The sequence below is a fragment of the Symphalangus syndactylus genome, chromosome 20 (genome assembly GCF_028878055.3).
Source record: "Symphalangus syndactylus isolate Jambi chromosome 20, NHGRI_mSymSyn1-v2.1_pri, whole genome shotgun sequence".
Classification (NCBI taxonomy): Eukaryota; Metazoa; Chordata; class Mammalia; order Primates; family Hylobatidae; genus Symphalangus; species Symphalangus syndactylus.
Genome location: NC_072442.2, coordinates 54,134,771 through 54,160,314, shown reverse-complemented (window position 1 = coordinate 54,160,314; position 25,544 = coordinate 54,134,771). Strand labels below are relative to the sequence as shown.

General features: G+C 48.0%; 1 protein-coding gene across 2 annotated transcripts in view; it reads left to right on the top strand.

The window, feature by feature from the left end:
- Nucleotides 1-508: 508 nt before the first annotated feature.
- The window catches only part of LOC129470305 (heparan sulfate glucosamine 3-O-sulfotransferase 3B1), a 48,914-nt gene continuing 23,878 nt past the window's right edge, over nt 509-25,544 (top strand). For both annotated transcript variants that reach the window (XR_008653199.2, XM_055257990.2), the window contains exon 1: nt 509-1,500. Coding sequence is in view for 1 of the 2 variants with exons in the window: in XM_055257990.2 (XP_055113965.1) it covers nt 947-1,500 (554 nt within the window). In the remaining variant the exon portion in view is untranslated. The remainder of the gene's footprint in view (nt 1,501-25,544) is intronic.

Below are 25,544 nucleotides of genomic sequence, written 5' to 3'. Positions count from 1 at the left end.
GGGTTCGATTGCCTAGTTCATCTCCGACTCTGCTCTCCCTCCTCCAACCGCCTCCCTACTCTGGAACACGTAAGCATCACGAAACCTCCTGCGAAACATCTGGATGGGGACTCGTGTCCCAACATCTGGGCAACTGCCGCCAAGGCTGGCTTCTAGGGAACGAGTGCGGAAATGCGTGAGGGTGTGGGAGCGCACCACTCAGTAGGGTAGGACCTCTCCCAGCGCTAGGTCACTGCAGCATTCTTCCCACCATCTGCTCCTGTCACCAGCCCCTAACTCCGCCCCTCTGGGCCCGCCCCTTGTTCCGAAGCCAATAGCAACCCCTGACCGCCCTACACCGCCCAGAAGCCTTTCCACACCCCCTCGTCCTGGGAGCGGGTTGGCTGCTGAGCTCTCGGAGAAGCGCCTTTATTTGCATGGCGTTCGGGGGTTTTGGTAGGTAGAGCAGTCCGTCACTCTGGAAGGCCGGGACCGCCCACTCCACCTCTGTCCACAGCTCTCTTCCTGCGCAGTTCGCCTCCGCAGCCTCTGCGGGGAAGTGCCGGGGCTGCTCGAGGCTCAGTTCTTAGGACTGCAAGGAGGCAGCCCCGGCGTGCGGCGGTGCGCACAGTCTAGAGTGGCCAGGGCGCGAGAGTGCAACGTCCTCCTGGCCCCGAGCGCGTCGTTGCGCCCCAGGAGCAGACCCTCGCCCAGCGGTTACCGCCGTCCCGGCTTTCCGTTCCAGTTGCAGCTCCTGCCAGGCAACATGTCAAGAGCCGCCGCCGCTACAGCTGCCGCCGCCACCTGGGGAAGAGCAGCAGCAGCAGCGGCGGCCGCGGGCACACGGGAGCAATAAACCAAGCCACTCGGGCGTCCAGCGGGCCGGGGAACCCTCTCTGCGCTCACTGCCCGGCGGGACCCACGCCATGTGCTGAGCCATGCCCCTGGCCGCGCCCGCGGGCAGCGCATGGGGCAGCGCCTGAGTGGCGGCAGATCTTGCCTCGATGTCCCCGGCCGGCTCCTACCGCAGCCGCCGCCGCCCCCGCCGCCGGTGAGGAGGAAGCTCGCGCTGCTCTTCGCCATGCTCTGCGTCTGGCTCTATATGTTCCTGTACTCGTGCGCCGGCTCCTGCGCCGCCGCGCCGGGGCTGCTGCTCCTGGGCTCTGGGTCCCGCGCCGCACACGACCCGCCAGCCCTGGCCACAGCTCCGGACGGGACGCCCCCCAGGCTGCCGTTCCGGGCGCCGCCAGCCACCCCACTGGCTGCAGGCAAGGAGATGGCCGAGGGCGCTGCGAGCCCGGAGGAGCAGAGTCCCGAGGTGCCGGACTCCCCAAGCCCCATCTCCAGCTTTTTCAGTGGGTCTGGGAGCAAGCAGCTGCCGCAGGCCATCATCATCGGCGTGAAGAAGGGCGGCACGCGGGCGCTGCTGGAGTTTCTGCGCGTGCACCCCGACGTGCGCGCCGTGGGGGCCGAGCCCCATTTCTTCGATCGCAGCTACGACAAGGGCCTCGCTTGGTACCGGTGAGTTTCCCTGCCAGGGACAGGGTCTCCATCGTCGATTCAGACCCTGAGCTAAGGGAGACATGGCTTATGATAGGGAAGTGGCAGGGTTACAGCTTCGGACCACCCGGGGTGGGGCAGGGAAACTACCGCAGATTGCGCAGCGCATCCTGTCCGCGTGCGGTGAGGGTTGCGCTCCGCTTGGTTCTCGTCACAACCCACAGAAAGTTCTCGCGGAGTACTGGTGCCCTTGAATTAATCAGGCGACCTCGCCGCAAAGAAGAAGGGCAGCGACTGAGACCGCCCTCAGCAAAGCGAGCCACCCTCTAACCATGGGGGTATCCGACTCGAATAGTATTTTATGACTCGTTTTAAATTTTTCTTCCCGGAGCCCGAGACGCTGGGAATGTTCTGAGCCCCTTTGGTCGGTCTCCTCCCTCAACGAACTTCTAGAGCAGCTTCTGCTTCCCAGATGGGGAGAGGGGGTGGGGGCCGCGGCGTCCCTCCGAGGCCGCAGAGTCTGTTAACTTTTTATTACAGTCCGCCTGGTTACCGAAACCCCAAGCGGGTCAGACCCGCCTCGCTCGCGAGCCGCCTGGGCTCGGGAGGGTGAGCTAGGCGGGTGGCCCAGCGCCTCCGACTGGCGGGCGGGCGCCGCGCGGAGCGTGGAGCTGTGCTGGTCCCTGTTGGGCAAAGGCGCGCACTGCAACCGGCTGGAGTGGCGCGAGGCTTTGAAGGCGTCCGGGCCCCCGGGCACCGCCGCCCGTTTCCGCCTCCCTGGCCTCGGTACTGGGATAGGGAAAGCAAGGACACGTGTCTCTGCCGGGCTTTTACACGTCCGGGGCAAAGAATATTCGGGGCCCATTGATTGAGAAATGAGGGTTGCTTCGAGGTCGCGGCTTCCGGAAATTCTGTTCTCGAGTCGGGTTGCGGGTCAGGTTCCAAAGGGACAGCGGCCCCGGGGTCATAATCACTACCTCTGCCCACTGCTTTCCGCAGCTGCTGGTCTTCGGGGTGAGCTGTTGGGTTGCCCGAGCTTCGGGTAAGGCGCGAGTGGTCAGGAGGTCTAGATTTCGGCCTCCGATAACTGTCTTCAACTAGGGGCCCAGGTACCGACCCCCACATTTTCGTTGGGGTCTCCACCCGTAACCCCAGCCAGCACGACATTCAGACACCCCTCCAGGCCCAATTAGCTTCACAGAGGCTCAAGACTTGGGAAAACAAAAGAGGAGAAGATAACTGAACCCCTCTCCCTGTGCCCACCCCACTGTCGGGACCTGGGTGGGCTGGAGAATAAAAGAGGGCTGACCCCGCGGATTAAAACCTCTCCCTTCCCAGCCTCGTCCTACCCCTTCCCCTTTGTCCTTAATGTTTTTTTATTATTGTCAGGAGTTGCCCAAGTCTCGAGGTTTAGCCAGCCGTGACAGTCACCCTTCCCACCGTTCCCGGGCTGTGACCCATTCTCGGGACACTGGTGTATAAGAATGGGGGCTCTGGAGTCCGGCGCCTGGATTCACGTCCTGGGTAGTCGCGTGAACCTCGGTGCTCTCATCTGTGCAGTGGGAATAATGCAGGTTCTGGGCAGGGATGGGAGGAGTGAATGCGCTGGTACGTACGGTAAGGAGCGTCGCAGGCACGTGAGGGCCTCTCTAATTGTCAGCTATTGTCATCGATTGTATTGTTATGACTTCTACCACCACCACTCCCCCTCCTCCTGGGATGGTGATTCCAGGGCCAGGCGGCAGGCTACAACTAGCGCCCTTCCAGGTGGAACCCGCCAGAGCCCCGAGGCAGCCTAGGATTTTCTGAGATCAGACACACTTGGGGCCGGGTTGGGAGGAACTGGCAGGAAAAGGACTGAACCCTTAATGTCAGGCGGTTTTGAAGCACCTGGGGCAAGCTATGGAAATCCCCACAGGAAGGCTCACGCAGTCTCTTAGGCGGCCGCCCTCCACCTGCCACGTTCTTTTTGATTAACTCAAAAACGCTGAATGAAGAACGAAGTCGCGTGGAAACCCTCGCCGCGCGCCTGCTGCTGAGAGCGCAGCCCGGGAGGTTCGGGTGGAGACTTGCGCCCGGGGGCTGCGCTGCAAGCGGCCACGCACGGCGGGTGGACCTGGGGGGCCGCAAGGGCTTGGCTGGGCCGCGGGAGGCGGGAGGTTCTTCGTCCTCCGGAGCCATCTCCCTGAACTGACAAGCAGGACTCCCGGGTCCAGGAGGCACAGGGCCCGGGGCGGTGACCGGGCGGCCGGAGGAGCCCACCGTAAATGCCGCAACTGGCCCCAAACACTGCGTTCCTGGACTGCACCAGCAGCGCCTGGCGCGGCCGCAGAGTTGGTAGATATTTTCCAAGGGGGGAAAAATCTTTTAAATGCTATCTGTTTACTTTAAAAATTTTAATTACTTAAGAAAAATGAATGGATGTCTGGGCAAAGGTATGGACGTCACAATTATTTTGAAGGCGTCCTTTTTAACTTTAAACAGACCACGCCAGGAAGAGACCCCTGACCCAGAGCGCTTTACCTAAAATCTGGTACCCAGAGTGCACCCTTCGCCCTCGTTGGAGTTCTCTCCTCTCTGCCAAGCTTTGCTCCGTGCTAGAGGTGTGCTCCATTGTACCTCCGCTCTGTCCCTGCAGTCAGGCAACCAACTGGAGAAGAGTATAAATAGTAATTAACCAGGGAGAGTTGTAATTCAGAAACCTAGTTAAAACAAGTCCTCAAAAACTAGAGAATATGAGAGTGAGGAGACATTTTGAAGGCATTAAGAACAAAAAGCCATGGGCACGGATGGTTGAGTCTGAGGATCAGCATCGTAATCTGTTAGAGAACGAGGTCGTGGCTGTGTCTGTGAGTCGTTAATGGGTTTAATCGGTTGATACACAGCCTGCTAGTGGCCTAACCAGTAGCCCAGGGCCTGGCAGATTTGCATGACATCTCGGAATTTGATTGCTCTTCCTTCCACTTGGCAAAAGGAGACATCATCAGCCGGATCAGGAGGGGTCATGGTGAGGTGGAACCCACCGAGGTGGTGTACAGAGCTGACCCTGCCACTGGCCAGAGTGGGAGCCTTTCTACCTCCTTAACCCTGCAAAAATAAAACGTGCCAGTGCGCACTGTCCATCCACACTGGAACTCCAGTTGGTTTTAGTCTGCGATGATGACTCTTCTGGGTTGAAGAGTTGACTTTTCCAATTCATTATGCAGCCCTCTTGAAGCAGGCCTCCCAAACTTAGCAGGCACCAATGAGGACCCCACAGAGAGGTTCATCAAGCAGGCTGGTGAAACTGGGTGTTACCTCCTGTTCCATGGGTACCCCGTAGTGTTTGGGAAACACGGGGCTGTGGTTCAGGAGAATTTCACATATGCTAAGGTGGAGAAAGAACCTGCCCTTTACATTTAGGCTTGGGATGTTAATTGAAAGTTTGAATAACCAAAAATTAAATCTGTAACTTTTAAAGTTTCTCTTTGTGATTTTACTTAAGTGTTGGTAGATATTCTTAAATTGTAATAACCTCAGTTTGGGAATTAAGTTAGCCAAATATTGTGTAATTATTGTTTGTTAGACAAAAATGTGCCTTAGACTTTACAGCGGCAGAAACTCCCTCTACCACCTCGGCCCCCCTTTCCATTCTGCGTTATACAAAATAAGCTGACACTTTAATGCTGTGGCCAACATTAAACAAAGTATATTATGTGTGTGTGTGTGTGTGTGTGTGTGTGTGGCATAATAAATGGTGGTGGCTGACGCTTACCGAATGTTTTCCCTATGTTCCAGGCACTGTTTCAAGTTTTACAGGATTAGCAAATTTAATCCTCATTACAGTTCTGTGAAGTAGGTACTTTTACAGATGAGGAAACACGGGCACAGAGAGGTTAAGCAATTTGCCCAAGATCTCACAGCTGGGAAGTACCAAAGCTAATATACCAACCCAGGCAGCCCTGCTATTCTGGACCATTCTGGATCATGCTTCCTCGCTTAAGTGATCGAAGCGAGATATTTATCATATAGCATGGGTCCAAAACTGAGTTTGCTTTAGAACAGTTTGACAGCTTTCTGACATGCCTTTAGTGGTCTCAGCGCAGACTGCAGATTTTGTCATTCACTTGAAAAGAATATCAGCCCCCAAACAGGCTAGCTACTACATCTAACATTGGTTAATAACTAGAGTGAGGATAATCACACCACTGTGTCAGTTTCATTTTTCTGCAAAGGACAGTTAGAATCAAGGGAGTCACTAAAAATGACAAAAAATCCCTCAAGCATCCGGACAGAGAAAACACAGCAAGTGTCCCTCTTGAGGAGATTTATCCTCGGCCATTTGTCCTTCTTAAGGCTGGGAGGATGTGAGGTTAAATGACATGTTTCAGAACTTCTTGGAATTAATTTATTCATAAAAAGAGTGCCCCCAAATCAAGTTCATAATTAACTTGTACTGATTAACCAGCAGACAATTACAGCTAACACTTTTAGCAGATTCATTTAGAATGAAAATAGAAAACCCTGTAACTTCAGAAATCTCTCTCTTGAAAGCTAATAGCTGAAAATAGCTATATTCCCTACATTTTAAATTTAACAAATGCTGAGAAAACAAAATTGCCTCCTATTTTTCTAGTCTACTTCAGAAAACCTGGTAGCAAAGAATGATAAGATCTGGTTGGGGATAATCCATTTTGAAGTAATTGCACTCTCTTAGTCCCAGAGTTTAAACCAAGTATGTAACTCACTTCCAAGATGCTGGGTGAAGATAAAAAAAAAAAAAAAAAATCTACATTTGTATGCAACAATTTGAAATACAAACCATCAGGTTACAAAGCTCTCAAGATTTATTAGCAAGACAGTGGAGCATGTGTTGAACTCTGTTTTTAATTAGGCACCTAAATTAGACCATAAAATGGTTGATTAATCTTTTACAAGTTGAAGGGAAAATATAACATAAATTAACCTAATCATAAGTGTTTTCCCAGATGCTCTGAGTTAATAAAATAGTCAAAATTTAATAGCAACCCATTTGTTTTAGATAAATATGATGCTAAAATATATGAATTAGATTACACTTATTATCTTCCAAATGATATGTTATTATTGAACAGAAGTCTCTAAAAATTAGGTTGCAGTACATGTCTTAAAAATATTTATCAAAATAGAATACTACAATTAGGAATTACATGTTGGCTAAACTAGATTATGTTTTTTTAATGGAACCTGATAATTGAATATTTACAATTTAGCATAGACTAGTATTTGTGAAAGATATTTTTCCAGCTAAAGTTGTATTGCTTGAAACTTTAAAATGATTTGTCACAGCTTCTGTGTTTCTAGTTTGATGTTTTAGTCTGAAAAAAAACTTTTTAATATTTTGAAAAGTCAATATGTCACATAACCTCATTCCACATATGGACGCTCATTTATCTTTTTTGTTTATAATATGTTGTAGGAATAAGGTTTTCTGGTTATATGAAATGACTCCTTGAATCACTAAAATTATTTATAATTAAAAGCATACCAGGAATTTTTAAAAAGACAAACTCACCAGTCGGCTAGTTTTATGAATCAGGGAGGTGGCATTTATTTAAAGGTTCAGAACTGAAATACGTGACTCAGGCTGCTTGCCGACTGGATTCTATGTCAGTAGTTTTTTGAATACTTTATGTTCTCACTCTATGAACATGGAAATTAAGTTGATTGACAGAAACACAAAATGCCTACTCTAAAGGCAGGGCATAATGAGCATTTCTTTTGCTGTGAATAGAGTTAGTTTCCAAATAGGGCGCTACCTCTCTCATTTAACAGTCGATGATTTCAGACAGTAAGAGAAATTTCAATCCTAGGCTGTTGGGATAGTCAGGAATTCCAGCAAAATGAGTCCCCCAAGTATGTGGCATATTTTCAAGGGTAATGAAAACAATATGCTGCGTACCTCGAATGAAAACATTTACCATGACCGAAAAGAAATGAGATACTGATATCTTTGAAAACTAATTGTAAGTAGAGCATGAAACGTTTTATATATTTAGAACATTACCTTGTTGGAACTCTCGGGTTTCTCTCAAACTATGCCAAAATAAAACTAACATCAAATAAAACTGATGTTCGTGCATGCTGATTTTTATTTCTGATTTTTCTTGTCAAGAGATTTGGGGAAAAGTTTAGGACGTGAGAAGTAATTACCATCTTAATAAAATGATAATAAATAATTTTTATGGCAGCCAAGAGGCTATGTGTTAAAATACTGCTAATGCTAATAAAACCCACCATTAATTTTATTTGTACATAGATAAAAGTGGTATTAATTTCCTTTATAAATTCTTTTAAATACAAATTTCACACACATTTCGGTAACTTGAAAAATATTAAAAATATCTTGTTACTGGCTCATTCAGAAAATGTACCTCATTGTGTCATGGATGAAACATGTTTAAATAGCCAAGTTGTACTGCACAGGTTTTGCCTCCCAAAGATTGCTGTTTGTAAAAATTACGAGTGCGTATCTTTAGATTTAGAGCTGGTTAAAGAGTACTGTCCGAGAGGAGTTTATATTTTCCGGACAGTAAAAAAAGTACACACAGTATACATTGTTGGAATAAGGTATTTTTGTTCTAAATATGGCAAATGTGAAAAAATAAGACTCTGGTTTAACATCAAGTTGATTGTGTTTCAGCCCAGACCCTCTCGCCAAGGGGTCACTATTTTAAACGCCATTGCCTAGAATGTGAACGATTCCATGTGTGTCCATGAAGCACCTTACACGTAGGATTCAGAATCCCTGTTTTTTCCCAAGTCTTTGCCCCAGCTACTTAATACTGTTACACTTGCTTAGAAACCCATAAAATGCTGAAAGATGGTTCTGGGCAATGTGAGGTTTGAGAAGCAAATGGAGAGTGAAAAAAACATTGAGAAGAGCAGTGAGAATCTCACTCTTGATTTAATGAATGGAGCTGGGGGGAGACCCGCCCCCCTTTTTCAGGTCTGCGGACGGAAGTGTCCAGCAGGGCCCCAGCTGCACCCGACGTTGCCACGTGTCCGCTCCTTTCGGGAGCTAGGGGGGCGTTGGCTTGGACATCCCGTTCTGGAACGGTGGCCGGGGGCGCTGCCACGGGCAGGGAAAATGGCCCCGAGCCACCCGGCCTCGGGCATCAATCGACGCGGCCCTGGTGTCGCGCGGGATCGCCGCCTCTGGCCCGAGGGCCGCTGAGCCGGAGACAGATGGCGGAGCTTCCCAGTGCGGGGGCAGGGCTGGCAGCCGAGACTGGGGCCGCCTCCCCCGCCCCTCGGCTGGCGGGGTAGTTGGCCGTGGCCACGTGACCAGCCCCGCCGTCAGGCCTCACCTGTTGGGCTGAGCCTGGCCGAGCGGCCCTCACTAGAGGGGGGCGGTGCCGGCGGGACCCGTCTTCGCGCTGATAGGGTGGAGGGGCTGCGGAGAGACCAATGGTGTTCCGCCTGCGAGGAGAACCCCGCCCACAGAGAGGCGGGCTGAGCGGGCGCGCCCCGCCCCCGCCGGTGCTGGCCTGGCTGTTCGCTGCTCAGCTTCGACTCGGTGCTGCCGATTTGGTCCTGAGCTGCCTTCGCTTTCCAAGTCGAGCCTATCAGCTGTTCTATTGTACTCTCTTCCTTTGGTTCCTCTCTCTTTGTCCTGTCTGCACCCTCCTGCACAAATTCTCCAGTTTTCTGGAGCGGAGATGTCTGTTCTCCGAATGTTCGGCTCCCGAGTCCTGCAGGGAGACCGCCTCGCCTTCTGCAGCCCTGGCTGGCAGGACCCGAGTGGGCCCGAGTGGATTCTTTACAGCCGGAGAGGACACTTCGGCTTTTTCGGACCTTATTTTGGGTCTGGGAAGAGGGAGGGGTTGCTGGCAAGAAAGTGAATTCAGTTGAGTGAATTTGCAACGAGCGCGTTTCGTTTCTCCCTTTTCTCCGCCCCCTTTTCTCTTTGGGGGGGAAGAAGTGGATAATCCTCTTTCCACTCACTTCCATAATGGGTGCCTGTAAGGCGATTCCGCAGATTCAGTGGATAACAGAAAATACCTTCATTTCCATAATTTGGCCCATTAAATGACAGGACGAAGAGAAAGTGGGAAGGACTGGGATGGAGAGGAGGAAAAGCCCAGTAACTCTCAAGCTCCCTCCCCGATCACTGAATCTCACCTGGACTCAGACCGAGTGGCACGCCCCCTCCCCAGCACCTTCCGCGCTGTTCACACACGCCAGGCTCGTCCTCCTAACCCTAAGTCCTGTGGACAGAGCCCTGTAGCCGCCCCTACCCAGAGCAGGAGAAGGAACGCTCTCCTGGACAGCCTCAGAGGGGAGAAGGGATCTCTCCTCGTGGGCACTGACAAGCCCACCCATTTCTGGTGCTGCCCAAGGTGGACTCAGCCCACAAACGCCCCAGCCCCAGCCTTTGCGGATAGGCTTCCTCCGTGGTGCCAATAACTCTTGTGGATTTGAAAGAGGCAACCTTTTTCCTCGCGTTTCTAAAGGCCTATGAAAAGGGCACGTCGGGAAGTGCACATAAGACGTTGAACATTGTTGCATGAGATGTTGAAGAAATACAATATTTCGTTCTTACTTCCATTAAAGTACAATCTCCCTGGGGAGAGACACACAAAGTACACAATTAGCAGTAATTCTCTTCCAGATCGCTCCTGGTGCCTTTTCCTAGCTAAGCAGCCTCTCCCTGCCCGTCCTGGCCTTGTGTACCGGAAACTCTCTTGGCTGGATCCAGCCCTTCCTCTTGATGTGCTGGCGGGCTGGTCCCTGGTGCCCTCTTCTCTGATTGTTCCAGTCTGCCTCCGGGCACTTAGCATATGCTAGTGCTGCCAGTTGACACAGATACACAAAGCAGTAAACATCCTGTTCCCACTGAAGATCCCCAAGTGTGTGGGTGGGTGGGTGTGGGAAGGGATGGGGTAAAGAGAGAAAGGCAGTGAAGTGATCATTACCTTATCATTGATTTAAAATACTTATTAATGGAGGAAGCCAAAGGTGACCATTTAAAATCCTTTTCTATAATCATTGAATAATACATTCATATAAATCATGTTTACTTACTTTTTCATTCATCTGACAAGGATTTTTTTTTTTTTTTTTTTAAGACAGGGTCTTGCTCTGTCACCTAGGCTGGAGTGCAGTGGCACAACCTCTACCTCCCGGCCTCAAGCGATCCTCCCACCTCAGTCTCCCGTGTGGCAGGGACTACAGGTGCACACCACCACCCCTGGCTAATTAAAAAAAAAAATCGTAGAGATGAGATCTCACTATGTTAGCCCAGGCTGGCCTCAACCTCCTGGGCTCAAGCAGTTCGCCCTCCTCAACCTCCCAAAGTGCTGGAATTACAGGTGTGAACCCATGCCAGACTGAGACCGTATTTTTAGAGCCATTTTAGGTTCACTGCAAAATTTAATAAAGTACACAGACTTCCCAAATACCTATCAGTCCTACACATGCACAGCCTGCCACCGTCACCATCCTCTACCAGACTGGTACATTTGTTACAACTGAGCCTCACTGTTGGTGATGTACATTGTATAGTGTTAGACAAACGTGTAATGACCTGTATCCCACATTATAGTATCATTCAGGGTAGTTTTACCACCTCAAAAATCCTGTCGGTGCACTTGCTCTTATCTAGTGCTCTTATCAAGTACGAGGCAGCACTTAAAACACTGAGGAAGTACAGGAGCCATGAAGTTGTCCCTGAGAAGCCTGTTTTAGTTGGTGGACTGAAATCTACAGGCTGGAGGAGACCTGTAGGCAATTTAAGCCTGATTTTTTTTTTTTTTTTGAAATCATTAGTCCTACTAAATTACTAGTAAATCTGAAAACCATTTAAGGAGGAAGCAGAAGCATGAGATAAGATAGTACGAATTTTAAAATGTGATTTTTGCATTTTACTTTTCCAAGAGCTTTCCAAAGAGCGCTAAGGAGGTAAGAAGGGGCCAGAAAGCGACTGTGTGATACAAAAAAAAAAAAAAAAGGAAAAAATATGTCTTAGCCTCCGTATGCAAGAACTTGCTGTGTGCAGGCGAGTGGGCCAGGCGCTTACTTAATCTTAACAGCTATGCTTCCTGTGTGATTTCCCTTATTTTCCAAGGGAGGAAACGGAAACTCACAGAGATTGCCTAAGGTCATACAGCTGTATCTGTAGGTGGCTCTACCTCTTGGACCTAAGGAAGAAGGGAACGACTCCCTGAGGGCCCTTCAAACTCCACAACTTGGAGGCTGTCTACCTGCCTGAAATTCAATGCCGTGTTCCTTCTGGACCAGTTTTAAGCCACCTCTTCTGTTGTTCCTTTCCTCCCAAAGATGTAGACTTTTCCACTTAAAAGCATTTCCAAGGTTCTGTTTTTTCATCCTTTTTTCTGTCCCTATTCTCTTTCACTCCCCACACTTGTTCCTAGCCTGTTTCTGTTGCTCTGACGTCCATGTTGACGGTGGCAGTCTTCAACCACGCCATCCGTGTGCCAACCCAGCACTTTCCTGCCATCTCTGTAGCCCTTGCCCCAACATCTGTGCATTTGACTCCCCTTCTCTGACCGAGGCCTGCTCCCATCCCCTCCTCTACCAGCTCATCCCTTCTCTCCCACCTGTCCTTTGTGCTGCCCCCCATAACCACGCCACTCAGATTCTCAGATCTTGGGATTGTATTGACACACCCCCACATTTTACACCCTGTGGCCCATTGCTTCTGAGCGGTATTGTCCAGCACCATGAGCGCCCCACCCACGGAGACACTGGGTTTTGTACTGTCCCCACCAGGTGTGCGTGAAAATGCCTTTTTTTTTTTTCGGAGACAGAGTCTTGCTCTTTCACCCAGGCTGGAGTGCAATGGAGTGGTCTCGGCTCACTGCAACCTCCGCCTCCTGGGTTCAAGCAATTCTCCTGCCTCAGCCTCCTGAGTAGCTGGGATTACAGGCACCCACCATCACACCCAGCTGATTATCGTGTGTGTGTGTTTGTGTGTATTTTTTAGTAGAGACAGGGTTTCACCATGTTGGCCAGGCTGATCTCGAACTCCTGACCTTGTGATCCGCCCGGCTCGGCCTCTCAAAGTGCTGGGATTACAGGTGTGAGCCACTGCACTTGGCTAAAAATGTCTTATATAAAGCTAATCTGGCCCACCCCAACTTTATGCGCCCCACTGAGAACTTGGCCCTTACTCTGCAGCTGCTAGCCCTGCCAGTCACCAGCCCTTACCTGTGCCAAGACGACTTGTATGCATCGTTTCTCTGCAGGACCTCCTCTTCCTTGAAGCACCACTTAATTTAGCTCTCCCTACACAAAAGGAGAAACCTCAGAGAGATGGCAGCCTGTATATGAACACCACTCTCTTAACTACTTCTCAACATGGCTTTATTTTAGACCTTCCCCAATACTTCCCTCCATCATTTCTTTTCTTTTCTTTTTTCTTTTTTTTTGAGACGGAGTTTTGCTCTTGTTGCCCAGGCTGGAATGCAGTGGTGTGATCTCGGCTCACTGCAACCTCCGCCTTCCAGGTTCAAGCGATTCTCCTGCCTCAGCCTCCCAAGTAGCTGGGATTACAGGCATGTGCCACCACACCCGGCTAATTTTGTATTTTTAGTAGAGGTGGGGTTTCACCATGTTGCCCAGGCTGGTCTCGAACTCCTGACCTCCGGTGATCCACTGGCCTTGGCCTCACAAAGTGCTGGGATTACAGGCGTGAGCCACTGCGCCTGGCCCCCTCCATCATTTCTAAGGAGGTACTGTGTTATCTCTTTTCAGTATTATTTGAAAGAAATCTCAGACATTATATTGTTTATAAATCTGTGGGGTTTGGGTTTCTTTTTTTTTTTTTTTTTTTTTTTTTGAGACGGAGTTTTGCTCTTGTTGCCCAGGCTGGAGTGCAGTGGCGCAATCTCAGCTCACCGCAACCTCCGCCTTCCAGGTTCAAGCGATTCTCCTGCCTCAGCCTCCCGAGTACCTGGGATTACAGGCATGCGCCACCAGGCCTGGCTCATTTTGTATTATTAGTAGAGATGGGGTTTCTCCATGTTGGTCAGGCTGGTCTTGAACTCCTGACCTCAGGTGATCCACCCGCCCCAGCCTCCCAAAGTGCTGGGATTACAGGCATGAGCCACCCTGCCCGGCCTGGGTTTCTTATTTAAATTTTTATTTACATACTTATAGAAAAGTGTACAAATCAGAAGTGCACAGCCTGGCCGCGCGCAGTGGCTCACGCTTGTAATCCCAGCACTTTGGGAGGCCAAGGCGGGCGGATCACGAGGTCAGGAGATCGAGACCACGGTGAAACCCCGTCTCTACTAAAAATACAAAAAATTAGCCGGGTGTGGTGGCGGGCGCCGGTAGTCCCAGCTCCTTGGAGAGGCTGAGGCAGGAGAATGGCGTGAACCCTGGAGGCGGAGCTTGCAGTGAGCCGAGATCGCGCCACTGCACTCCAGCCTGGGTGACAAAGCGAGACTCCGTATCAAAAAAGAAAAAAAAAAGTGCGCAGCCTGATGACTTTTCACAAGGCAAACATACAAGTATGTTGTTGGTAACAAGCGCCAAGATCAAGAAGTGGCAGTTCAAGAACCCCCAAAGCTACCTCTGTATCCCCTTCTGGTTACCGTCCCTATCCCAAGGACAACCACTATCTCACTTCTACCACCACCGGTTACTTTGCCTGTGGTTGAACCTAATATAAATGAAGCCTAACAGTGAATATTCATGGGGTTTTAAAACATGCACATTTACTGCCTATATTGTTGACAGGTTGGGAGGTTTCACATACAAATCCAGATTTCCTGCTGCTTTTATAAAGGATGGGACAGTACCATGCCTGCCTTTCTCATGGCAACAAATGGCTGGACCTGGTGAGCCCCTGGGCTTGTGGATGGGGGAATCGTCTCTCCTTCCGACATTCCACCCTCCCTGCCCCTTCCTGTCTCACACTGGGCAGCTTTTCTCATTTGTTACCAGAGTGGGGAGCTTCAAACAGTTTTCCCACTTTTTTCAGGTATGTACGTTTCAGGATTAAATTTCCTCAATCCAGTTCATCACGGGCATGCTTGTTAGAGTTGGGCAGGAGCTTTTATCTATTTGACTTTTTCATTTTACACCTTTGTAGGGATCCCAGGAGAGGCTGTGTGGAGGTCTGCTTAGCTGGCTGCCAATTAAAATCAGAATCACCTTGATGAAATCATTTTCAGTGACATGTTTCTCCTATTTTTTACTTTTTTAGTTCCCTAACTGGCTTTTCTTTGATCGGATTCCCCAGTTGGCAAATCTTAGGGTCAGCCTTTTGCTGTGGATAGTCAGGTCACTCAGTCATTCTGATGTCAGCAGAATCCCCAATGTGTACCATAGAAATTGGACCCAGCAGTGTTTCCTAAACCAGTTCTCAGCCAACTCTGCTGTAGGACCACGTTTTCCCCCAATCCACTGTGGCTCAATATGTTGTCCTATTGCATGTGACAAGCACACAGAGCATGCCGTGTGCCTCCTGCCATACAGTTAGCAACACGCACACTAGCTAGTGAGTTTACTGATCATGGCTTTGGATGCTGTCGCAATGTCAAATTACTTATAATAGTTTTAAATGCTTCCTCTCAGGTTTTGCATGTATCTGCTCCAGGACAGTTTGTGGGTAGTCTTGCAGACCACACTTTGAGATGCACTATTCCACGTTTCTTTGAGTGAAAAGAAAGTTCTTCTGGGTGCGGTGGCTCATGCCTGTAATCCCAGCACTTTGGGAAGCCAAGGTGGGTGGATCACCTGAGGTCAGGAGTTCGAGGCCAGCCTGACCAACGTGGTGAAACCCTGTTTCTGCTAAAAATACAAAAAATTAGCCAGGCGTGGTGGCGGGTGCAGGAGAATCACTTGAACCCAGGAGGTGGAGGTTGTAGTGAGCTGAGATCGTGCCATTGCACTCCAGCCTGGGCAACAAGAGTGAGACTCCGTCTCAAAAAAAAAAAAAAAAATTAATAGGTAGAGTGTAGAAAAAAAGAGTTCCATGTTAGCATATTAGAGGCCCTGAGAAATACAGTAGCTAAAAACAAAACAAAACAAATTTATAAATTAAAGTAAATAAATGTTTGTTTCACCTAGCATTTCCCCCATGGGTACAGAACCCTCCTTTTATTCCTACCTACCAGCTTCCTGAGGCATTTTGTCTATCCAGATGCCAACTTGGGCCATATTCGCCAAACGGGTTTCTGAGGTTTCTTGCAGTTCTAAGAGTCTGACCCGAATCCTGTGCTCCCTCTCTCTCCATCCACCTTTACCCTTTATAGGCTTCCCGTTCCTATAGCTTGAGTTATTCCTCTCCCACACATCTCCCACTGTGATGTCATCTCAAACCTAATATGTCTGCACCCTCCCCCTGGCCCCAGATGATTGCTGCAAAAAGAATAAAGAGCAAGAAGTGGAGTTGCAGTGAATCAAGGACCCTGGATAAAAAGTGGCTGAGGCTGAGGCCGAGGCCAGGGGAACAGACTTGCTGATTAGGATTTCAAGTCGGGTCTTGCTTTGCCTCCACTTGCTGTTATTCCATAAGCGGGCTAATTGCAGGTTCAGCTTTCCTCCAAGCAGCTTATGTCTGTTTTCAAAGGTAAGTGTTCTGTGTCGGTGGTGTTTATGGAGCAAGATGTTTGATGGTGTTGGAAAAGGTGAAGCTTTTTTCCACCCTGCCTGGCACTGTGTAGCTCTTGTGGTCTGAGTATGTTTTATGCTAGCACCGAGATGATTGCTCACCCTGGTTGTAATGTTGAGGTCTTCACTAAATAACATGAATGCCACATGTAAACACTGGCAGCCTTGAGCTGCAAACGAAGCCAATAACTTTTTAAAAAATGCCTTTTCCCCTTTTTGTGTGGCCAAGGGGAACACTGAAAAGTGTTCTGCAGTTCACACAGCACCGGAAACAAAGGAAACTTTCAGATTAGGTGTCACTGGGGAAGGAGGGCGAGTGGAGCCTTTTAACAGAGAGAGATGGGGATTGATTTACCTGTTTGTATAAAACTAAAGTTACAGGAGTATCTGGATTTCTCTTGCAAGCACTCTAAGCTTGCCATAGTTATCTTATTATCTCCTGATACACTTACCGTAGGTTCTTCGTACTTGGGGAAATTCTAACATCTGCATGGATCGCCTGCTCACCTCTACCTGAGCCCTTGCTCAGGGGGAGGCGTTTGGCAAGGACATCTCACATGGTTTGTGGGTGAACAGTTTCACACCAGAGTGGGATCCTCTATTGCATGTACTCGAATAACTTTTCGTTCTTATCACACTTCCCTTCCTATAAAGTTACGTATCTTTGAAAGGGAAATTTAATACCCACCTTCGCTTTCTGTGCGGCCTTGTGAAAATCAGGCAATAACAAGGACAGCCTTATTGCCAATGTATGACCAGAGCATCTAGATGGCACTACTAGTAGAATGTCATCTTGTGTATCATTCATTCATTCATTCATTCATGATTTTCTCTACCAGACAGTTTTGGAACTCCTGGAATGGGTCAAGTGGTAGGCAGGCATTTGGGAAAACAAGGTTTTAAGCCGTTGTCCAAATCCTCAAGGAACTCACCATCTTGGTCGAGGGGCCATGGTGAGAGGTGTATAGAACAAAGTAGGAAATGCTGTAGGAGCAGAGAAAGAGAAAGAGGCCCAAACGAAAAGCTACCATCCGGCTGGGCTGTGGAGCATGGATAGGAGCTTGCTGGCTGGTTGTCCTGGAAACTGATCAGAATATTCAGGGCTGGGAAGCTCTGTGTGAAAAAGGCCCAGAGAAGCACAGAAGAGCACTGCAGCTTGGGCAAAACAGTGAGAGTGCCTGGGATTGGAGGAGAGAGGAGCCAGGAGGCTGGCTCAGAGGTGGAGAGGCTGGAATGGCAGATAAAAGAGAGGGCTTTTATCCTACAGACAAGGGAGTTTTTCAGGCCAGCAGAGCTCGTATACCAGAGACATTCACAAGCTTTATATGAGCTGTGAATTCAAATTCTTTTCATGTATTTTCAAGGAAAATTTAAAAATTTGTCATTTCAAGACAGAGAACAAGAAAACACACAGATGGTTTTCTAAGATGAACCACATTTAGCCCTGCTGGGTGATTCAAGTAAGGCTCCCAAAGGAACAAGTAGCAGTTCCCGATGGTGCTTGCAAATATGGCTGGGACATGCTTCCTCATCCCCACTCATTGCCCCTGCAGAATCCACACACCCGTCTCCCTGCTGCCTCCTTGGGTAGCTTGGATGACTGTCCTAAGCACCTTCATTCTGTGGTTTGAAGTATTGAGGGAAAGAGAGCCATTCTTCTCCAATTCCCCGCTCAGCACCCCAGGCCAGCTTCTCCAGCCCGATGGTGTGGAGAGGCAGGTGGTCTGCAGGCTGGGCTCTGCCACCTCTCCTCTCCCTTCACCAGTCCTGCTGAGAGAGGATCCCCGTCATTCTTCCGGGAGAGGCATGTCAGCAGGCACAGCGGGAGAGGGGATGAGGGAATGCCACGTGTCCACGGCTCTCTGGCTCAACCAGGCAGGGCCGGGGAGAATCTTCTCCCTCTGTCTCAGAATTGCGAGCACGCTTGGCTCCTGCTTGCCAGTACTCCCAGTGTGATTTAGTCCTGGGCCCGTCACTCACTGTGGAGGAACTCAGTTAAGTTTGGGAACCTTATATGTTAGCATATAAAAGTGATTGCAGTTATTGATAAGGTCTAGCTCAGAGTTGGGTTGCCCTGATCAGATCCTATTTCTGTTTAGAGGAGACAGAGAAGAGAGGCTGAGAGGTGGACTCAAGAGGGCACAGCCAGGAGGCAGCTGGTTAGGGGGCTGCCACGGTGGCTGGGTGGCCCCCTGCCCTGGCCGTGTCTCCTTCCCATCTGTCTCCTCCAAGGGAATGTTCAGTCTTTCACTGTTATTTTTGGGATGGTGTTTTCTTCCAGTCCCAGCTGGAAACAGAAGTACAGAACAGGCCCATGACTGTTTTGTGTTCTGTGAAAAGAGCATTTGCCAGGCAGCAGATGTACTGGCTTCCTCAAGACTGAAGCTTTCGTTGGTTTCGAGGACTTTGATGGAAGCCACCTCATTTTACCCAGATGGTGTCTTTTGGGGATGTGGGTTTGGGGGATGGGAAGTGCAAAAGCACATCAGCGAGGGCTGTGAGTTGTTTGTGGTTGATCAGCCTCCAGATGTGGCAGATGGATCGTAGGTCCCAGAAGCCCAGGTGTGGAGAGGGGCACTAGCAGACAGCAGCAGTCTGGGCTGCAGGTAAAGATGCCTCCTAAGCGATTGCAAGCTCAAGTATCGTGGTGGACTAACTTAGATTCTGTCTCACATATGCCCTCCGTAAACAGTTTTCTAGCAGCTTGTCAGTTACATTCTGGTTTGGATTTGGTGCTATTTTGTCTCCATTATAAAATCCTTTGGCTTCTCTTTACTCAGTAAGAGTGTATTGAGAGGACAGGCACCGTGTACCCTCCTCCCAGAAGAAATTGTCATTAGGGCAGTCCCTGAGGATTGATTATATCCATTTGGAAACCAACAGTGGACACAGGGAAGAGGGAGAGGAATCAGGTCGATTGCAGCTAGTTCTTGGTTTCTCTGTATCTGAATGTCCACTGATTTTCGTTTTGTTCCTTAGAATTTAAGTACTGACTTTATTAATGTATCGAGCATCTATTCTGTATCAGGCTCTGGGATTCAAAGATTTGTTCATTTCACAAATATCACTGGGTGCCTATTTTATGAGCACTGTTCCTGCCCTTCTGTAGCTTACATTCTAGTAAGGAGATGGGCAGTAAAGAAATAAACAAGTAGATTAATAAAAATATAATGTCACCAAGAGTGAGGGGGTAGACAGTTCTGTGGAGGAGGGTGATGGGAGAAAAGGGACACTATAGGCTGGAAGTCAGGAGGGCCTTTTTTTATTTCCATAGTTTTTGGGGAAAAGGTGGTTTTGGCTACACAGGTAAGTTCTTTAGTGGTGATTTCTGAGATTTTGATTCACCCGTAACCCAAGCAATGTACACTGTACCCAATGTTTAGTCTTCGATTCCTCACCACCCTCCCCGCAAGTCCCCAAAGTCCATTATATCATTCTTACGCTTTTGCGCAAGAGGGCCTTTTAAAAAAGGTGAAAAGGTAGAAAGATGAGGACTGAGAGGGTCGGAGAGGCAGGTCTTGGTGTGAGATGCCAGCGTGTGTGGGGCTTTATGAGTGGAAGGGACAGGACCTGTCCTACATTTTAGAAAAACCCTGACTGCTTTGCGGAGACAGACTGTAGAGCATGAGAATAAAGGGAGGGGGTGAGATGGCTAAATACAGTACGGCATGAAACATGCAAAAACAGAAGTAGTTCAAAAATAAATCCTACAGAGGGAGAATTTCAATCTATCTAGGCGGGATGGGGAGCTGCACTGGGAAGGCTTCGGGGAGGAGGTGACATGGGAGTGAAGTTTTGATGGATGAATGAGTTCATGAGCAGACCAGGTGGGAAAGAAGATCTTGACAGAAGGAATGCATGTGAAAAGGCAAGGAGGTTCCTATGAAAAAATATGGTTGGTGCAGGGAAGGACCCAGCAGAAGAGAGTGACAGCATGAGGGAGGTCGAGGATGTTTCTAAGTAAGCCTTAACCTCATGACATCAAAGGGTAACTAGTACACGTTATCCTGTGCTTTTTTTTTTTTTTTCTTTTTCAAGTATGTCAGCTCAGAAGTGAGAACTGTAAGATGCTGTTGAATAGCATTGAACAGAAATTGCTTTTGGTGGTGATCAAAAAAGATGCCACTCAGAAAAAAGGGCCAGCGCTGGAGATCCTCTCAGGATGTGTTCTAGGTTCCACGTCCTCGAATCTGGTTGCCTTTTGCCTGTCTGGAAGGAGTCTCTCATTAGGTTGAAGCCATGTAATTAGAAATTCCATTTCTCAGCTCCGCGGACCTACAATAGGAACAGCCCCATTGGCTGCTCAGCGCCAGCATTCAGTTCCAGGCTGCCAGTGCCAAAATGCCAAACCTGGTAATTAAGAGGTGGCTCTGCAGGCACGCACCTGTTCTGAGTGTACAATTAGTGCCTGCCGCCCTTCTTACTGAGCTCAGCCCTCTGCACCGACCATTTGCAGGGACGGTGGGATGTGCGCGTACAACCTTGATTTACTGTGCTTTTTCTGAACATCAAAGTAAGAAAGTCTCACTCCTTTTGTTGTTGTTCAAAAGAGAAATTGTAAAGGAAGGCGAGCTTGGAGTGCCTGAGGATGGAGTTTGGGCAAGCATTTGGTGGTGGAGCTTTTCCCCAGGATTGCTCACTCATCAGACACCTCCCCGTCTACATTCCGGGTTTATAGCTAGGCTAATTTAATTTCCAGCTGAGAGGCTACTCCCATATGATGGTAATCTCAAATAGTTAATGAGCTAGAAGAGGAGGCAGCCTACTGGACTGATTCTGGCTCGTCGGCTCAGTGGTTTAGCAGTACTAATTTATTAGCCTGTTTGTCTCCTGGTTCGAGAGGCTTGTTCAGCCTGGCGCAGCTTCATGTATCTCCCCTCTTCTAAAGATGGATTGAGCTTGACTTCTGGCCTCTGAACCTTTAGAATCAGCTCTCTTTTCCATTTACACACTTCGTTTATTTAAAGGGAAGAAGGAGGGCAGAGGGGATAGCCTTGGGTCGGTTCCTGAGTCCACGATACCTGTAAAGCACATTGTGAAATTCCAGTTCTTTCCTTCTTTCCAGCTGGGTTTGTATCACCAGCAGAGCCTTTTAGGTGAGCTGCCTTGAGCGACTCTGGCCTGTAATATTAGTTCCAGGATGTGGGTAAGTGGTGTTTTTCTTCCATAGAACACTGATGGCGGTTGAAAAAAAAATACAGGCCAAAGTATGTAAAACAGAATAAGAATTGGGAACGAGGAATGAGGGCTGTGGTTTGGAGAGGCTAATCTAGTTATTTTCAGTTTTGTGATCATTTGTTTCAGTGGGATTGAGTGAAAAATGAACGCCTAAAATAAAGACATTAGTGCGGAAGTGCAAAGAACTAGTAAGAGATTTAGCTTCCACTTTCTAAATTAATTTTTATCTCATATATATATATACACACACATCACCATCATTATCATCATCATTATCATTATCATCTCTTTTATATATGTATATATAAAGTGCTGTTTATTTCATTAAAATTTATAGGCCCTATAATTCCAAAAAATTAATTTAAACCCAAACCTTTTTTTTTTTTAAATTGTCGGATAGGAAAAGAAGATGAAAACCTCTTTAGAAAGGGGGTGGGTAATTAGAGATGAGTCAGAGGTGGGGTGGTTACTATATTTGAGCATTTTGATCTAGGAGGTTCTTAGAAATATAGAGAAGTGGATGAGCATGAGACTCAGAGTTTCACATTCTGGATTTTGAGTCCCTACTTTGTTACATTGCCCAGTATTTGATCTGGGGCCACTTAATCTCTCCTCTCTCAGCCTCACCGTCCCATTCTCTAAAATGAAGGAAACAACCCTTCATTGTTATTACATTGAGCCAGTGAGATCCTGAACGTCTAGTCCTTTGTGGTGGGTAAAGTGCTATGCAACTCTTAGAGCTGACATCATGACGGCCAAGACTATTTATTCTTCCAAGAGGCAAACTTATTTTTCTGCAGCATGAACTTTGAGCATTGGACTGGACAGTATCTTTGCGACTTCACAAAACTGTGCAGAATCATCATTTCAATGCTTAATAAAATATAAAGGCAGATCCCACGTGTATGTAGTTGAGGCAGAGCGTCTGGGTGGGCCTAAGTGTTATGCTAACCTCCCAGTTGGACGAAATCTAGAAAACCTGGAAGAGTCCACGTCCTCTCTCCCCCATTCACTGACCCCTAATACAGATCATGTCAGCCAGGCTTTTGACCAGTGGCTGGTGGACAGCTGCTGTGCTGTGCCAAGGCTCTTAATCTGGGCCCACAGTTGTGCTGGAGTCTGTGAATCTCCTGAAGTTGAGAACCGAGAATCGTGTATATGTCTTTTTTTTTTTTTTTTTGAGACAAGAGTCTCGCCCTGTCACCCAGACTGGATTGCAATGGCGCAATCTCGGCTCACTGCAACCTCCACCTCCCGGATTCAAGCGATTCTCCTGCCTCAGCCTCCTGAGTAGTTGGGATTACAGGCGTGAGCCACCACGCCCGGCCGTGTATATGTCTTGTATCTGCATTTTGCTGCAAAGAGGGTCCTTCCCTTTACTTGGATTCTCCGCAACTCCTAAAAGCTCCAGAGTTCTGCTCCTTGGGTACTGCACTGGGGAATTTGCATACCTTTTTGCAGTCAGCAAGGGTAGCATTCTGTCGTAATATTTAACAAGGCCTATTTCTATTCTGAACAAGTGAAGAATCATGTATCTTCAGAGGAAGGAGGAGCCCAGGAAAGGGGATCCTTTTTAAAAGCTGTGAGAAAGCTGTGGATCAGGTCCACAGTCATTTGGGATACATTTCTTAGGACAATTCCTGGGTCCATCTTATATCCCCACTTTTGGTTTTCTTCCTTAACTGTCATGTTTTATGTGCCTTTTTTTTTTTGTCTCATAAAGAAAGCTATCTCAATTCCAGATGCATTGAGATAACTTCATATTGGGTGTAAGGAGGCTGATGACTGCACCAGCTTTAGCTTTGTAGTCAGTCGATTCCATTCCTCAGTTTGTTACCTGATAGTCCTGACTGTCTGCAAGTGACAAGTGAATCGATGTGCATTTAGCAAACCCAGGAAAACATTGTCTTTGGAGAGGTTTGAGCTTGATTAATCTCCAAAACGTGCTAATGGGGCAATAGAGAGCTCAGCTCTTGTTCTCTCCTTCAGGTGGTGTTTGCCTATGAGCTTAGTGCCCTGTGTTCCCAGCCCAGGGAATTGGAAATTGATTCATTTGGGAAAGTAACAGCTTAAGGGTCTTTATTTGATTTTGTCAGAGAATAGAGAACACTGCTGAGCTTTTCAGAGAGAGGCAGTAATTATTCTTGGTGCACCCCCAACCCCTGCCCCCAACCCCAACCTAGGCTGAGTCATCTGCCCAGAATGAGCCTTTCCGGACCCAGGAGCCCTTTTCTAGCCTATAATCTGGGGTTATTCTTACCTTCTCTCAGTTTTGATCTGTTTTTACACATGGACACAGGACCTAAATCTTCATTTGTTTATAACATTTCTTGGATGAACACCTAAATTCTTCCTCACCCCCACCCTCAAAACTTCCTGGGTTACTGCTACTTCTGTGGGTGAACACAGAGCGCTTTAGTGTCATGCCTTCCATCAACTTTGCTTAAAAATCGAGGGTGCTCCTTGTCCCCACTTCTTTCTCCACATCTAGCCTGTTACTGGCTTTTCTTTCTATCTTCCTTTAAAACGTTTGTTTGTTTGTTTATTTATTTATTTTTAGAGATGAGGGTCTTGCCATGTTGCCCAGGCTGGTCTTGAACTCCTGGCCCCAAGTAATCCTCCAGCCTTAGCTTCCTGAGTAGCAAAATGTTTAGAATTAGCTGCCCCTTCTTTTACATCCCCACTGTCCCCTCCCCATTCAGATCTACATATTTCATTTATTTTTATCTGTCGTTTGTTTTTTAAAAATATATTTTAGAGACTTGCTCTGTTGCCCAGGCTAGAGTGCAATGGTGTGATCATAGCTCACTGAGCCTTGACCTCCTGGGCTCAAGTGATCCTCCCGCTTCAGCCTCCTGAGTAGCTGGGACTACAGGCACACCCTCATGCCCGGCTAATTTTTTAAAATTTTTGTAGAGATAGGGTCTCCACTGTGTTACCCAGGTTGGTCTTAAACTCTTGGGCTCAAGCAATCCTCCCATCTTGGCCTCCCAAGGTGCCGGAATCATAGGTGTGAGCCACCATTAAGGTGATTCTTAAAAATGATACATAAAGCACAGAAAGCACGTAAAACATAACAGTTAAAGAAGAAAACCAAAAGTGGGAATATAAGATGGACCCAGGAATTGTCCTAAGAAATGTACCCCAAATGACTATGGACCTGATCCACAGCTTTCTCACAGCTTTTAAAAAAGGAAAATCTTAATTACACAAATCACAAAAACAAGCTCTTTGCTCAAAGGGAACCATGACTGTTCTTGGTATTAAGCCGAGGGGTTGGCATAAAGAGGTTGCCATGGGGCAGTGGCTACTGGCACAGATAGGGCCCCTCCAAGAAGCACGTGGTTAATCCAGCCTTTTTGTTAAAGGATATTTTTCTTAGAAAAAGGTAAAATCATGCTCTCCTCGAGGTATACAATGACTATGTTAAAAACCTTATTTTGGCTGGGCGCGGTGGCTCACGCCTGTAATCCCAGCACTTTGGGTGGCCGAGGCGGGCGGATCATGAGGTCAGGAGATCGAGACCATCCTGGCTAACACAGTGAAACCCTGTCTCTACTAAAAATACAAAAAATTAGCTGGGCAAGGTGGCGGACGCCTGTAGTCCCAGCTACTCGGGAGGCTGAGGCAGGAGAATGGCGTGAACCCCGGGGGGCAGAGCCTGCAGTGAGCCGAGATCGCGCCACTGCACTCCAGCCTGGGCGACAGCAAGACTCTGTCTCAAAAAAAAAAAAAAAAAACCTTATTTTGCACATTATTAATGATGGAACCAGGCAAATGTTACCATTGGTTCAAAGGAGAAGTCAAAAGAATACAAATTTACTTGGACTTAAATTGACAAATAGATGAGAAACTGACTTCTTCCACTGAATAGGAGGTAGAGAAAAAAGTCCAGAGAACTCCCACCAGAAAGAACTTATTTGTATATCTCTGGATTGCTATATTGCTGTCTATATAATTTAGAAAGTTGCAGAGTCTCTCCAAAGCAATAAAAGGCTGGAGTCCGATAATCAGCAAGCGTGCTCTAAACAGTGCAAGTTTTCCACTGGAGACACCTAGTGATCTTTTTTCTGCTTATTCCAAATTTCTTTACATTTAAAAAATACTGGTCTTCAGCAGGCTCGTGGAGTTTATAATCAGCTCAAAGCCTAAGCCTGTTTAAGATACGCTGCTGGTAAGTGCTGGCTCCCTGACACCTAACACAAGATTTTCATGCCGCCAACCTCCTACATTTCATGTGGCTTCTCATTGCCTCAGAGGTCAAATCCAAAATCTGTCTAGCA